General features: G+C 42.0%; 1 protein-coding gene across 1 annotated transcript in view; it reads right to left on the reverse strand.

The window, feature by feature from the left end:
• Positions 1 to 16823, reverse strand: part of CDH8 (cadherin 8) — a 635562-nt gene that overhangs the window by 252684 nt on the left and 366055 nt on the right. The window contains exon 4 of the mRNA XM_068259774.1: positions 1353 to 1472. Coding sequence (XP_068115875.1) covers positions 1353 to 1472 — 120 coding nt within the window. The remainder of the gene's footprint in view (positions 1 to 1352; positions 1473 to 16823) is intronic.

Below are 16823 nucleotides of genomic sequence, written 5' to 3' on the forward strand. Positions count from 1 at the left end.
GGGGGAGTGCAAAACATTGCAAATCGCTTTTGATTTTAGATGTGAACAAATCCTAAAAGCACATCATGTTTGTTTCATTTCAAATCCATTGTGATTGTGTATAGAGCCAAAAATGTTAGAATTGTCTAGATGTCCCAATATTTATGGACCTGACTGTATGTGCAAATATTAATCCTGTATGGATGCTACCAGCTTAGATGAATGTGAACACAGCCATAATTACTCTCCGTGTATAAGAATGTTTCATCACAGCATTCTAGTGACATTAGTGGGGTGATACGTAAAGGGAAGCTTAGATGACATGTGACATGATGAGATAGACATGTTTATCTACAGTACGTAGCACACACATACATATGCTGTGATGCTTTTCTTCTTTATCTGCCCGAAAGATTGTATATTATAGTATGCTACTGACAGTTTTTTCCAATTGGGAACAAGTAGGACTACTGATATGGAATCACAGTCATAAAATACTTTGCTCTGGAAAGCCCAGTTCTCTGCCAGAAGAGGATAGATACAAAAAGGTCAATAGTTCACATATTCCAGCACTCTGAGACATAAAGACAGGCTCTTTCATTCAGCTGAGACAAAAACAATACATCTTTTTTTTAAAGTTTTTATGCTTAAAGCGGACCCAAACCAAACATTTTTTTTAATTCAAAATATTTAGTTGCACTCTGACACATACAAAGATAAATAAACACTCCTTCAAGCCTGTGAGCATTTCACTGCATTATTTTCCCTCTTCTCTTTGCATAACTAGGGTTAAGCAGATGGCAGCAATTAGCAATTCCTCCTTTGCTGGACACCACCTACTCCACAAGTCTGCCGGATTCTGTCCCGGCAATATGAAAGGAAGGGGAGGGGTTCCTCCAATAAATGAAAAATATTTTATATTTGTCATCATGCAGCTGAAAAAAGGCTGCTATTTATTATTATAATTAAGAAAATAGATTTTATTCCTGAAATCTTGTATTTTTAATTATTATTTTGGGTCCACTTTAACATAAAACTTCGGGATGTCTAAAAGTCATTTTTAGGAGCAGGAGGATAGATACAATTTTTTCCCAAGAAAAACTGTGCATTTTTTTTCGTTGTAATGGATTACAATGGACAACAGACATGTGTGAAAGGGCCCATAGGAATGCATGATCACCCTTTGCTTGACTTTTTGTACATTGCAATCTGGTGTGGTGAAACAGTTAATATGAATGTAAAGTCTGTCTCAGCAGAAGCAGGATGACACATTCTGCCCCAGAGTGATGTATAAACTAGTAATACCATTTAAAGAGTATCCTTTGGTTCAGTTATCATGTTTATGTCACATTTTGACAATGCAAATTACTTACCTGTATGAGGTTCTATAGAAAAGTAAGGCTGCCCTTCCAAAATGCTATAAACCAGTTTAGCACTATTCCCATACACTGGATCGTCAGAGTCAGTGGCTGTTACCTTGGTGACAAACGTCCCTGGTAAGAAACAGAGAGACAACACAATTATATTCTCATATTACTATATATATGGAAGTCAATAAGTATCATGTATAAGTTCACTGCCTACACTTTGTCCTAATTGGAATGACCTATGTATAGGCATGTATATTTATACAAGTGGAGGTGTAATGAAAATAAATACTAATCAGCATGCTAGCCATACTAGATGCATATTAATACATTTACAAAAAAAAAATGAACTGTCTTTGACTAAAAGGATTAGTCTAAAGCTGGCCATACACTTATAGATTTCTCCCAAATCTTCCAAAACAATCAATTCCTTTCTGAAGGGAGTCAATTGAGAAGGAATTGATTCCTACCATACACTGCACATCAATTTCCAAAAGATTACAACATTATATCTATGGAAAATGTATCAAACTGCAGAGTTGCACTGTTTGATGCAGTGCAAAGCTATGGGGCCATTGATCTGCAAATGTGCTTGCCCCGCCTCCGATTGTTTTACAATATTAATCCTGCCCAATGGTTACTTTCAATCGATTATTAGTCAAAATCGATACATCTGACATTTTGGGGAATCAATTCCCAGCAGCACAATTGAATCTGCAAGCAATTAAATGAGAAATTCAACAGATGTATGGGCACCTTAAAGGACCACTGTCACAAAAAATTTTAAAATTTTAAAAAAGAGTGTAAACCTATGTAAATAAGAAGTATGTTTCTTCCTGAGTAAAATGATCCATATTTTACTTTTTTACTATGTTGCTGTCACTTACAGTAGGTAGTAGAAATCTGACAGAACCAACAGGTTTTGGACTAGTCCATCTTTTCATGGGGGATTCTCAGCAAGGCTCTTATACTTTATAAAAACATTCCCTCAAAAAGATCTATACAAAAACGCTTGCTGCACACTTTTTTTGGTAGTTGAACAGAGCAACTGCTATTAACTAACTACTTTTGAAAATAAACAAAACCCTGAGAATCCCCTGTGAGGACATGGGCTAACCGAAAACCTGTCGGTTCTGTCAGATTTCTACTACCTACTGTAAGTGACAGCAACATAGGAGTAGAGTTGGGCCGAACCTCCGATTTTAGGTTCACGAACCCTGTTCGCGAACTTCCGCGAAAGGTTCGGTTCGCGAACACGTTCGCGAACCTGGAAAAATGATAAAAAACATGTTTCAAAAGCTCTAATACCTGGAACCACACCTAATTGAGTGAAATACACATCACTGCTAGAGGACCCACCCTCCCTCCTTCCTCCAAGCAAGGTCCTTTATACCATTTGCCTACCTACAATAATTAGTTATGGGACAGCTGCTACACACTCTGCTAGGGAGATTTTAATTGGTCACCCTCCTCCCTCCACCCTCCACCCTCCACCCCTTCAACCCTCCACCCCTTCAACCTATTCCCTCCTCCCTCCTACCGGAGGGAGGAGGGTCTCTTCTGGCAGGGAATTATACTATTTTAAAAGCCAGTATACATCATACCATAGCTGGGAATCGAACCCAGATCTCACTGTGCAGTGGACACGTCACCCTAAGCACTGTACCACTACAGTAGTAAGTGAAGCTAGCCTAAAATGTACCATTAATGCTCAATGCAATAGAACCATTAGGTTGCTTAAAGGAGAACTGTAGTGAGAGGTATATGGAGGCTGCCATATTGATTTCCTTTTAAGCTATACCAGTTGCCTGGCAGCCCTGCTGATCTATTTGGCTGCAGTAATAATAATAATAATCCAAACATTTGTATAGCGCTTTTCTCCTGTCAGACTCAAAGCGCTCAAGAGCTGCAGCCACAGGGACACGCTCAAGAGGCCACCCTGCAGTGTTAGGGAGTCTTGCTTTGAACTCCTTACTGAATAGGTACTTGACCTAGCCAGGATTCGAACCCTGGTCTCCCATGTCAAAGGCAGAACCCTTAACCAGTACACTATCCAGCCACTGTCGTGTGAATCCCACCACAAACAAGCATGCAGCTAATCTTGTCAGATCTTACAAAAATGTCAAACACCAGATCTGCTGCATGCTTGTTCAGGGTCTAGGGCTAAAAGTATTGGAGGCAGAGGATCTGCAGGATAGCCAGGTAACTGGTATTGCTTAAAAGGAAATCAATATGGTAGCCTCCATATACCTTTCACTACAGTTCTCCTTTAAAGGGAACCTTAACTGAGAGTGATATGGATGTTTCCTGTAAACAATACCAGTTGCCTGGCAGTCCAGCTGATCTTTGTGACTGCAATAGTGGCTGAATCACACCCTGAAACAAGCATGCAGCTTGTTTTCAGGCCAGCAATTTCAGGCCAGCAATTTCAGGCCAGCAATTTCAGGCCAGCAATTTCAGGCCAGCAATTTCAGGCCAGCTTCAGTTGGTATAGTGGATAGTGTGCTTGTCCACCAAACAGTGAGACCCAGGTTCAAATCCCAGCCAATGTGAGTTGGCTTTTATGCTACAAATCCTTAAAGGGAACCTAAACGGAGAAGGATATGGATTTTTCCTTTTAAAATAATACCAGTTGCCTGAATCGCCTGCTGATCCTGTGTCTCTAATACTTTTAGCCACAGCCCCTGAACAAGCATGCAGATCAGGTGCTCTGACTGAAGTCAGACTGGATTAGCTGCATGCTTGTTTCAGGGTGTGATTCAGCCACTATTGCAGTCACAAAGATCAGCTGGACTGCCAGGCAACTGGTATTGTTTACAGGAAACAGCCATATCACTCTCAGTTAAGGTTCCCTTTAAAGGAGAACTGTAGTGAAAGGTATATGGAGGCTACCATATTGATTTCCTTTTAAGCAATACCAGTTACCTGGCTATCCTGCAGATCCTCTGCCTCTAATACTTTTAGCCCTAGACCCTGAACAAGCATGCAGCAGATCTGGTGTTTGACATTTTTGTAAGATCTGACAAGATTAGCTGCATGCTTGTTTGTGGTGGGATTCACACAACAGTGGCTGGATAGGGTACTGGTTAAGGGTTCTGCCTTTGACATGGGAGACCAGGGTTCGAATCCTGGCTAGGTCAAGTACCTATTCAGTAAGGAGTTCAAAGCAAGACTCCCTAACACTGCAGGGTGGCCTCTTGAGCGTGTCCCTGTGGCTGCAGCTCTTGAGCGCTTTGAGTCTGACAGGAGAAAAGCGCTATACAAATGTTTGGATTATTATTATTATTACTGCAGCCAAATAGATCAGCAGGGCTGCCAGGCAACTGGTATAGCTTAAAAGGAAATCAATATGGCAGCCTCCATATACCTCTCACTACAGTTCTCCTTTAAGCAACCTAATGGTTCTATTGCATTGAGCATTAATGGTACATTTTAGGCTAGCTTCACTTACTACTGTAGTGGTACAGTGCTTAGGGTGACGTGTCCACTGCACAGTGAGATCTGGGTTCGATTCCCAGCTATGGTATGATGTATACTGGCTTTTAAAATAGTATAATTCCCTGCCAGAAGAGGAGGGAGGAGGGAATAGGTTGAAGGGTTGAAGGGTTGGAGGGGTGGTGGGAGGAGGGAGACCAATTAAAATCTCCCTAGCAGAGTGTGTAGCAGCTGTCCCATAACTAATTAGTGTAGGCAGACAACTGAGTCAAATGGTATAAAGGACCTAGCTTGAACGGAGGGTGGGCGGGTTCTATACCATTGAAAGCAGTGTGTTTGACAATAACATGTCTGCTGACAGTGAAATGGAGGGTAAAAATTTTGCTTTATAGAGCGAACCAAGCGAACTAGGCGAAGCGAACTTCCGCAAACGTTCGCCTGCGGCACCCGCACGCGAACCACCGAAGTTCGCACGAACCCCGTTCGCCGGCGAACCGTTCGGCCCAACTCTACATAGGAGAAAAGTAATTTATGGCTCATTTTACTCTGGAAGAAACATACTTCTTATTTGTAAGTGTTTATATGTATTTTAAATTTGACAATTTTCGCAATAGTGGGCCTTTAACTAACCCAACAGTTTTGTTTCAGCATCAGTCAAATTAGGCTGGGCCACCCACTGGTTTTCGTTATCGCTTAGAAACTCAAATGACTATATTCCCCCTTCCATGGTTCTTATTCCTCTCTGAGGCTGCTATATTCCCTCTCAAAAACAGACGTTCATAAGCCTCTAGCGGCATTTCCTATGATAAAAATAAACTCAAATTTCAACAGAGAGTGAGAAAGCTCAAATCTCTAATCACTACAGAGTATGTGTTTGTGTACCCTTAAATGGCTTAAAAGCTAATCATCATCACCAATGTTTACAGTACAAGCTATTGAATCATTAGTAATTTGTATTTCCATACTTAGCGTTTGCAGATGTTAGCAGTACTTCAGTAGAAATATTATCATGCATGTAGAAAGTATGTTTACAACTGTGAAGCAATGCAAACAGTAGCAAAGCACATTATTGAAGCAGATTAGCACACCCCATTACTGACAGCTAACCCTAACCTCCACTCCCTTCCTGACACGTAACCCTAAAACCCCCCTTCCTGACACCTAACCCTAAACCCCCCATCCTGACACCTAACCCTAAACCCCCCATCCTGACGTCTAACCCTAAGAGCCTCTCTTCCTGATACCTAATCCTAAACCCCCCTTCCTGACACCTAACCCTAAAACCTACCTTCCTGACACCTAACCCTAAAACCCCCTATCCTGATGCCTAACCCTAAGAACCCACCTTCCTGATGTCTAACCCTGACACCCTTCTTCTTGACACCTAACCCTAAAACTCCCCTTCCTGACACCTAACCCTAAAACCTCCCTTCCTAACGCCTAACCCTAAACCTCCCCCCCTTCCTGACACCTAACCCTAAAGTTTCCCTTCCTGATGCCAAACTCTAAGACCCCCCCCCCCCTTCCTGATGCCTAACCTTAAAGGAGTTATCAGGGAAAATAATAAAAATAAGCTTTACTCACCTGGGGGTTTTCCAGCCCCTTGCAGCCGGCTGTCCCATGCTGTCACCCCTGCTCCCCGCTGCTGTCCCGCTCTTGCCGCTCGGTATTCAGGCCTTACTGCAGCTGCGTGAAGCGCCGCTGTCAATCATGGCCACGTGGGCCGCGCCGCACTGCGCAGGGACAGTCTGCTGCAAGGGGCTGGAGGAAGCCCCAAGTGAGTAAAGCTTATTTTTATTATTTTCCCTGATAACTCCTTTAAGACCCCCCCCCCCTCCTGACGCCAAACCCTAAAACCCCCGCTTTCTGACATCTAACCTGAAAATCAATGTCCTTTGTGGCAAATAACGTAAATTCAAAAAAATGATGAGTTTCTAAAACATTACCTTTCCAAATTATAATGTACATAATGATTATTCTCAAAACAGATTTCAAAATGATAATTTTTAATCAGATAATTCTTAAAACAAAACATTTCGGTTGAAAGGGCCTGGTGTTTGCTATTTATCGGGTACCCAAATTTCTGCTTTTGATGCCCAATAGACTCGTGCCTATGGGGCGCACAAATAGTCCATTTGCAGCAGGCCCCCTCATTTCCTACTTGCGGTGTTTTGAACTCTTTGGCTTAGTTGTTTTTTTATCTGCATACAGACGTAATGGTAAAGTGGACCTGAACTCTTGCGCAGGACAGAAGGAAAACAAAAAGAAATGCACCCTGTATGTATTTAGAGAGTTTAGCCTGTCTATTTTCCCCTCATCTGTGACTAAGCACAAGTAGCAACTTGATACCTCAGCTGTATCAGCTGCTTGCCATAACAGAGAGCTGATTGGTACACAGGATGTTATCGATCTGTTTGCTTCCATGAAAACAGGAAGTAGACACACTGCAAATTTATTGCAGGATTTGTGTCAGTTGTTTTTCTTTAAAGGTTATTATGCTGTTGCTTATCTTTTACAGCAGAGAGAGAGAAAGCTCTGATTTCAAGTCCGCTATAAATGCTGCCATTTGTGCAATATATAGAGCTGATTTATACATTTTTTTTCCAACACAGGTGGAATTTCACAATAACTTTCCATCAATCTGTCTACTAGAAACAGAGTAATAAATAGGATTAACTGAAGTATGAAATGTTCGTGTAATCTTTAAAGTAGAGGGATATCCTGTTGAGCCATTGATGTTGTACAATGACTGGTAGAGAAGGACGAGGACAGACAGTCTTTTACAATATTTCCTTTGTCTTCCTAATTCCAGTTCCAGACCTATTCAAGGTTTCAAAGTCCCAGCCTGACCTACATATGGGCCACATGGTAGATTCTCTGTCTACCTCTTTGCTAAATCCTGGCCTCATAAAAATTATGAGAATTTTTCCAACACTTAGGGAGATCAAGGCATAAAATAAAAGTCAAGGAGATTTCTCACAATGAGACTTTTAAATAACGAAGGGCAGATGAAGGACACAGCACTGAAATGTGTACATTAACAATATACTATATACAATACATTATATATATGTATATAAATATATTCATTACAGATGAAAGTATGAGCACAATCACACATATGTACATACACATGCATGTACACGCTGCTAATAATTATACCAGTTTCAAAATAAAATATATTACTGTATATAGGAATAGGAATATGTTGAAGCAAAGTTATTTTTGGGTGGGCCAATCAGATAGTTACCTTGGTAGAGGGAAGCCTCTCTATCCTCCAGGGGCTTCCCCACCCTCTTCCTCCAGTTATAGGACCCCCATAGCTTGGGCTTCCACTTTTGTATGAGAACGAGCATGGGCTCAGGGGAAAAAGTATAGCCCATTTGGCTCCATGCTCGTGTAAGCTGGCGCGAGCCAGCTTCAGATGGTCCCAGGGATTGGAACCACGTGGTGAAGGACATGGGGATACTCTGGATTATCCAAAGGCTTCCCTCTACCTATGTCGCTACACTTTTTGCACTAAAGGTACCCGAAAATATCACAATTTAAAAGCCTCCACCTGCTGGAAAGAAAGGCTTTCCAGAGAACGATAAGATCTAGTTTTTTGCTTTTGAATTGTTGAGCTGAACAGGGACACACTGCTGGTTAAAGCAATTCTTGATGGTTTAGGTTTGCTATTTTTTTGAACCAGTGACAGTTCATGATCATTAAGTTTGGCAGGGGGGAGTGACTGTAGGACTGTATATGTTAGCGAAGTCCCTCCTTTCCTACCAGAAAATTATACTCACCTGCTCCGACAAGCTCCCTCCAGACACCACTGTTGCTCTTTTGCTCTTAAATCCATGTCTATCTGTCCCTGATCCTTCTATTTACTGGTCTGGTGATTGGTTAATGGCTCTGGCAATCAAATCCATCCCATAAAGCTGAGCACTGGAAGTAGAAGGACCAACAGCCATCTAGGTTTCCACAGCTCTAAGATCTGTACTGCCAGGAAAGTAGTGTTGAAGGAACAACAGAAGTGAAAGAAGCAGAGTCGTGGAAGTGAAGGGAACCTTCCTGGGAAGGTTTGTTTTATCCTTTCTCCTCATAGGTTGATTTTTAGATTTATATTAGGTATGCTACTGTTTGGTAAGGCTCGCTGACTAATCTGCAGTTTCTTTACTGAGCTAAGGCAACTGCAATGTTAATTCCTGTTCCTTTTTACCAGTCACCTTGCCAGTGTGATTAGAAGTTAAAGAGAAACTTTACTCAATGTAACTTGTAAAATCATTTGCATACAACTTGTAGATGATGTGCGTAGATGATGTGCATATTCAGCAGGGGTGCATTGTGGGTAACCACAGTTACACACTTTAATATGAAACATCACAAATACCTTCTGTTCTAAGAAGGCAAGCCACACTAAGCATAACTTGTAGAATGAGATTGTTTATTTTTCAGAATATTGCTTTAAAAAAAAATAATGTTTGGCCATTCTAAAATATTTCTTCTCCCCGATTTACCTTCTTAAAATCATCGAACAGGAGGCAACAGCTTTACTGTTGGCAAAGTGCATCACATGGTGTTTGTTTGTTGTGAGTTCCGAAGTGAGTAAGAACAATACCTAGGCTCCCAGAGTGCACTGGGAGGAGGCTTCATGTTTTCATAGCACTGGGGTTATATAAGAATGTATAGCAATAAATAAATATAGGAAGTGTTTCTGATGCTGAAATCAAGACAATTAACATAAAATTGGATGTCCAATAATATATTACATTCTACAACCATATGTTGTTACAGTAAGGCCCCCCCCCCTCCAAAAAAAATCTATTTCTCTACAGCCAAAACCAAGTGTGTGTGTGTGTGTGTGTGTGTGTGTGTGTATATGTGTGTGTGTGTGTGTATATATGTGTGTGTGTGTGTGTGTATACATGTGTGTGTGTGTGTGTGTGTCTGTATGTGTCTGTGTGTGTGTGTGTGTGTGTGTATACATGTGTGGTGTGTGTGTGTGTGTGTGTGTGTGTGTGTATGTGAGTGTGAGTGTGTGTGTGTGCGCATTTACTTTAACCTCCCTGGTGGTAGCCCCAAGTCCGGCTCGGGGTGGAAAAACAAAGCTGGGGGAAACAGTGCAGCATGTGTGGAATTGCAACTCACCTCCCCCCGGGATTGTGAAGCTGGCAGCCATTCTTCCGGTCCTCAGAGGCTCTGGATCAATCAGGTGAGATAGCCATTTGTCATCATGACGACAGACGGAGATCTCACTATAGGGGTACAGCTCCCCCTGGAGGACGGAGGGAGAATTTCAGTGCTGGATCCCAGGGAGGTGAGTATGTGCAGGGCTGCTGCAGATCTCACTGTGGTATAATTTTTTTCTGGTTTTAGGGTCTAAAAGTGTGTAAAAAAATTGCACCACTTTTAGACCGTAAGGCCCCATTTACACTTAAAGAGACTCTGTAACAAAAATTGCATCCTGTTTTTTATCATCCTACATGTTCCAAAAGCTATTCTAATGTGTTCTGGCTAACTGCAGCACTTTCTACTATGACAGTCTCTGTAATAAATCAATGTATCTTTCCCCTGTCAGACTTGTCGGCCTGTGTCTGGAAGGCTGCCAAGTTCTTCAGTGTTGTGGTTCTGCTATGAACTCACCCTTTCTGGCCCCTCTCTGCACACTGCCTGTGTGTTATTTAGATAAGAGAGAAGAGAGAAGCTGCTCTAATCAGCTGGATAAATCATCCTCTGAGCTGGCTGGGCTTTCACATACTGAGGAATTACAAACAAGGGCAAAGCTGTTTGCAAGAAGAAAAGAGCAGCCTGAAACTTCAGTGCATGAGAACAGGGGGAAAGAAACACACAAATGATCTCTTGAGATTCAAAAGGAATGCTGTATACAGCCTGCTTATGTATGGATGTATTTTCTATGTGTGGACATACTGTACATCAACCTACTTCCTGTTTTGGTGGCCATTTTGTTTGTTTACAAACAAACTTTTTAAAACTGTTTTTAACCACTTTTAATGCGGCGAGGAGCGGCGAAATTGTGACAGAGGGTAATAGGAGATGTCCCCTAACGCACTGGTATGTTTACTTTTGAGCGATTTTAACAATACAGATTCTCTTTAATCAGTTGCTCTCAGTTATAACTAAAAGGACAACTGATTTTCAAAGTAATGCCCATGTTTCCCAATGGCTCAGTTCACACTAAACACGTTTTAACTGAATTTTTTTTTTTATAATGCACTGCTATGGAGAAGAAAAAAAAAAAGTGTACCAACTGATTACGTGTAAATGAGGCCTTATGCTGGGTACACACTATGAGATTTTATGGTCGATTTACTGTCAGATCGATTATTTCCAACATGTCTAATTTGCTTTCCGAACGATTTCCGAGCATTTTCCGAAATCGATCATTTAAAATTTAAAGGATTTAAAAGATTCATTTAACATTTAAAAGATTACATTGTTCAGCGAGTAGCCAAAAAACATGTACCTACAGTATATTCCCAATAGGGAAATGTACTTTTTAATAAACTACATCTTTGTGATACAGAGAGAGGCTGGAACTGCGTAGAAAATAGTAGAAATTGCAGAAAGATGAGGTAATTTTGTTAATTTTTAAATAGGAGGATGATTTGTGGTGGGTTTATTGCTGCTTATGGAATTCATAAAATGCTTGTCTCAGAAAAGGGCATCGTAGCAACAACTCAAAGAATCACATAAAATATTATAGCCTAACCAGTTAAAGGGTGATGGTGTTGTTGGAGTTAGTACAGCAATGCCTTCTTAAAACAGAAACACAGGGCATCTCCTCCACACTCTATCCACAACAACAAGGAGTTTATGCCAGGTTTTTTAATCTAATCATTTGAACACTCGTACACCCTTGCATCCAGATTTACTGGTCTTTAGCACATCATCTATGCTGTAGTTCACAGTAAGGGAATGAAGGTCTTTATAGAGTCAGAGGCCTTTCACACTGGCTCAGTGTAGTGTTTTTACCGCACCCCACTGAGGGACGGTGAAAGTCTAGGGGGTACTTTCATACTGACGCGGTATGGCGTGATGTGATGGAAGCAAAGTTTTGCCGCATCCCCAACATTAGGAGAAATCTACTTTACCATATGGTTCTGCGGCATCCATGTAAGTCTATGGCGACAGGTGGGTGTGTACAAACCCGTCGCAAGTTTTACGTGTCTTACATGCGTGGAAGCATATTTTTAGCAATACACTTCTGCACACTTAATCACTTTGGCCATAGGAAGTTAGTGTCACTACCTACTTAGCCGCCTGCCACTGCCAGATGGGGATTACCGCGTACTAATGCTGCAATCCTCGAAGGCCTATTTTTTGTGGGGCAGTGCTAATCTGCAGTCTGAAACCAGCCTAAGGCTAAGGGAGTAAACAGACAGGGGACTTGGAAGAGATTTTTTACTTGATTTTTTTGTGGCAATGTCACTCATATAAAGTAACAATTGATGTCAGTGTAATGAACAAAAGTATTTGCGCGAACAGAAGAGTAAAGATGCCCACTACTGGTACATTTTTCAGTGAGAAATCACCAGATAAATGATCAGATCAAAGATCATTAGATAAATGTGATCTGAAATAAAATGTTGTAATAACATTGATTATTGCACCACCAACAAAACAACCTGTACCTCCTATCCATCGCAACCAATAATAAAAAATGGTTTTTGGCCCTTGGACTCTTCCAGTCATCCCAATTATATCTTTATTTTCTCATAAAAACAGGGGTGTAACAACTGGGGGCCCAGAGCTGTAAACGGGGTCCAACTACTTCTTCACTCAGTCTGATAACGGGTCCATTCTTCAGATCAGATGTTTTTGAGGCTACACTTGCTATGGGTGTGAAGATTACGATGTCCCCACTTGTGTTATGACACTTGCAAGATGGGCTGTGAGATTCACTAAGGGTAGGCAAGGGAAGGGGTGTGAACATTTGGGAGACTCATGACATTTTTGCTGCCAATTTGTAGTTATGCCCCCACATATATATTTTGTGAATTTTCTCATCTGTGTGAAAATGAAAAAAACTTTTTGCGAAAATGTTGGCGAAAGCAAATGGCCTTTCTCACTCATCACTGTTTCTCCATATTATAATCCCAATATGCTTTCTACGGTTGAAGTACTGAGTGAGTAAATACTTTTTCAGTGCTGCTGTTATAAATGAATAAAACAGCATATCCTTGGTGCATATCCACTCTAATAATGTTCAATATCATTCCAAAGCTTCAAATGATGTACGGAGCGTCTTCCTGTTGTCACCGTCAAGGAATGTATTAAAAAGAGTGATTGGTACCCTAACTGACACATTTAATTTTAATAATATAGAATATATTTTTCACAAGCATCTTTTGCATGCAAGACATAGGAAAAAAATCCATAAATACCCTTTAATAAGCGGTTATTAAAGAATATATTGAGTGGAACAAACCGGGCCCTTAAAAAGGGAGTATTCATCTTAACTACTACCATGAGTATAAGGGTTTATCAATTTTTTGAAAGATCTAAGGACTATTATATTACAGTTATTGATCAGGAATAAACCTTCACATAGATGTAAAGGCAAAGTTTTATTAAGCTTCTATTGATTGGTGCGAGGAGCACAGCTGTTGTCTTAAATGATTGTTAACATTAAGCAGATCAACAGATGTCAGATGCGTGTTACGCACATAATATGAATCATTTTATCATAAGTGGTTCAGGCAACAATTTACCAGGAAGGACTATAATAGACATGTTAGTGATCTCATTTCTGACAACAGTGGTGAGGCTAAAGCGCCACTGACACAAGTGAAAATTCTCCCCACAGCCCCGGGTGTGGCTCCCTACTGTGATGCCTGCTTTTGTTCATGATGATATAATGCAGGACTCAGAGATGCTGTAACTCATACTTTCAGAAAAAGGATGCAGCGTTCGCTAATCAAAAGAGAGGAGCATTAGTGCTTAGTTATGTATGCATAATACACGTATCCGCATATCAGATCACTGCCCATACAATTTTATGGGCATGCACGGGCGTAACAATAGACCCTGCAAGGGATGAAGCTGCAGGGGGGCCCAGAAGCAGCAGGGGGCCCCGTGGGGGGGAGAAGTTTATTTTTCCTGTCCTGAGAGACTGACAACTAAGGGCAAGGAGAGAGAAAAAACTTTCTGCTCTCTGCACAATTGTTCTAATGACTGCATTTTCTCAGCCACTGCTAGGGAATTATACAAAGTTTTGTAGACAAATATTTGTAGACCATCCCTATTCAGTGTTCAGAGGGTCTTGTGTACAGTGCTTTTCTACCCCCAGCCTTTCTACCCCTCCCCAAATGCTGTATCCTGTAGTGATGTTTGAGAAGTCTGGTCACAGAGAGAAAATGCTGTGCAGAAAGAGGGGGTGGGGGGATTTGTGGTAGGGGGCCCAATCTAAAGTTTTGCAGGGGGGCACAGTAATTTCTAGTTACACCCTGTGGGCATGTTAACAGCACTGCAATGTAATGGATCATGTAATGAAGCCAATTCATTGTTTACCTCCGAGATAGCGACAAATAATGATGCTCATCTCGGGTGGGGGGGGGGGGTCTATAGCACAGCGGTGGGTGGGGGTCAGAGAGCGGCGGTGTGGGGACACAGAGGCATGTCATGAGGCAGAGAACATGCCTCAGTGTCCTATCTGGCCCCCACGAACCGCCTCGAGTTCTCTTTAAACATAATGCCTAAGGGTTTTTTTTCTCCCGTTCAACTCAAATGCATTTTTCAGGAGTATTGGATTTCAGAATCCAGCATGTACAGGAACAAACAAATCACCAGGTATCTCGCTGAATGAATGTTACACTTTCTACAAAATACTGTAAGACTATTAGATATTATTCTCCGCTATTCTACAGCATCCTTTACAAGGCACTCTCCCTCCTGGATTCTGAATGCAACACTTTACTTTGCCCATGACCTCTGTTATTGCTTTTCAGCAGAATGTCAGGAGCAATTATCTAGTAGAAGAGGTGTCAACCACAGGGACTATTGCATAATTACAGCCGGGGTATCATGGCTCACAAAAACCAGTGTACGTATAATTATCCATCAGTAGAACCCAGAAATAACATTTGCACTAACACGGTACTTATAATGCATGGGCTCTTCATGTATGGCTGCAAAAGATGCTGAGTGGGTATTTTTAGACACTGGCTATTTCTGAAGATTTATATATATATTTATCTTACTCTTTTTTTTTAGTTCATTAAATCTACAGGAACGCTGGTGTGCAAATGCTCTTGAGGGTTACGTGGCAAGCCAGTTATTCATTCTGCAACTGCTGGAGGGGAGAAATGTTCGGTATGTAATGTGGAAAATGAAATTAGTTAACCAATTTAGAAAAAAAAATGGTTTAAAGAAAATATAGTGTAGTTTAAACTGGTGACAGTATTAATATAGGGAAAGATTACCTTATTAAGGCATGACTCCAACTTTTGGAAGAACATCCTTCTATACACAAATAAATTATAGAGAACTCCCAAAATATCAAAATGTAACTGTCTGTTCCAGTGCATTCCTGTAAAGGATTGCGGAGACACCGCCACACGGTCTGGCCACGCGGGGCGGCTGTCTCCGCGTTCAGACCGGCGGTTTCCGCACAGCAGCATGCGTCTGGTGTGTCTGAGCCTAGTAGTGCACACAGATGGAGGAGCTACGCAAGCGCGCGCTAGGAGGTTGGACCTTTATGCCAATAGGAGAGGGATCAGCTGATCAGGACTGTCAGCTGATCCCAGCGCAGGGAGTGATTAGCTGAGTGGAGCTGGGGCGGTGCTGAAGAGCACTGCATTATATTATACTTCTTGCCTGTCAGTTGCTGGTTGTCTGCCGTTGCGAATACATACGTGTGAGCACTCAGACCAGTCAGATCCCACAGTGTGTTAGAACCAGGAGACCTGGGAATTCACACTGAGCCAGATTACTATTGTGTTATATGTTAGAATAGTTCCAGGGTGTGAGACCACGGAACCTCACACCCAAGTTTAGGATATTGTGACATTACTGTGTTATACTTCAGACCAGTTCCAGGGTGTCGAGACCACGGACCTCACACCCAGGCTTAGGGATACTGTGTCATTGCTGTATTATACTTTAGACCAGTTCCAGGGGTGTTGAGACCACGGACCTCACACCCAAGCTTAGGGATACTGTGTCATTGCTGAGTTATACTTTAGACCAGTTCCAGGGTGTTGTGACCAAGGACCTCACACCAAGCTTAGGGACTCTGTGTCAAAACTGTGTTATACTCTAGACTAGTTCCCGGGTGTCGAGATCAAGGAGCTCACATCCCAGTCTAGGACACTGTTATATTTATATGTTATGACTATTTGCTCTGTCGACCTTTCTCTTGCTTTCTGATTCGGTACCTCTGCATATCTGTCTTTCTGTTGCCAGACCCTGCCTGTACCCCGGTTACCGAATCAGTCTTCTGTCTCTGTACCTCATCTGCTCGTGTGTTGCCGACCTGGCCTGCCCGACCATCCTAGCTGTCACTCTCCCTGAGTGTACAGCTGTATCAGTATTAGCAGTGACACCATTCCACCAGGCGTCAGCTGCAACGTTCGTTACAGAACGGCAGACCTGATAAACAAAATGGACGCACTTAAATTTTCAGGGTGCTGGACGGTCATCAGACCCAGATCACAGCATAGTCTGGGTCCATACAATGTCCTTCAGACGGCTGTAAACACAGTGCAATCTCCTCCAGTCAGAGCCGGCCTTTGGGGGGGGCCACTGGGGCGGTCGCCCCAGGCCCCACATCTGAAGGAGGCCCCCGCGTCTTCTGCAGGGGCACCTCGGATTTCTCCGTGACAGTATCTAGTCACGGAGAGGCAAGCAGGAGAAAACTGGCCAATAACAGCAGCAGCAGCTTCCCATTAGCCAATAGTGATGCTCAATTACCCCTTTTCAAAATTCGAGTTAGGTCGAATTCGAAATAGTAAATTATACGAGGTCAGTCGAATATTCGAGTCGAATAATTTTTACTATTCGATTCGACCTCGGACTTCCGAGCTCACTATTCGAGCT

This window comes from Hyperolius riggenbachi, chromosome 11 (assembly GCF_040937935.1).
Source record: "Hyperolius riggenbachi isolate aHypRig1 chromosome 11, aHypRig1.pri, whole genome shotgun sequence".
Taxonomy (NCBI): Eukaryota; Metazoa; Chordata; class Amphibia; order Anura; family Hyperoliidae; genus Hyperolius; species Hyperolius riggenbachi.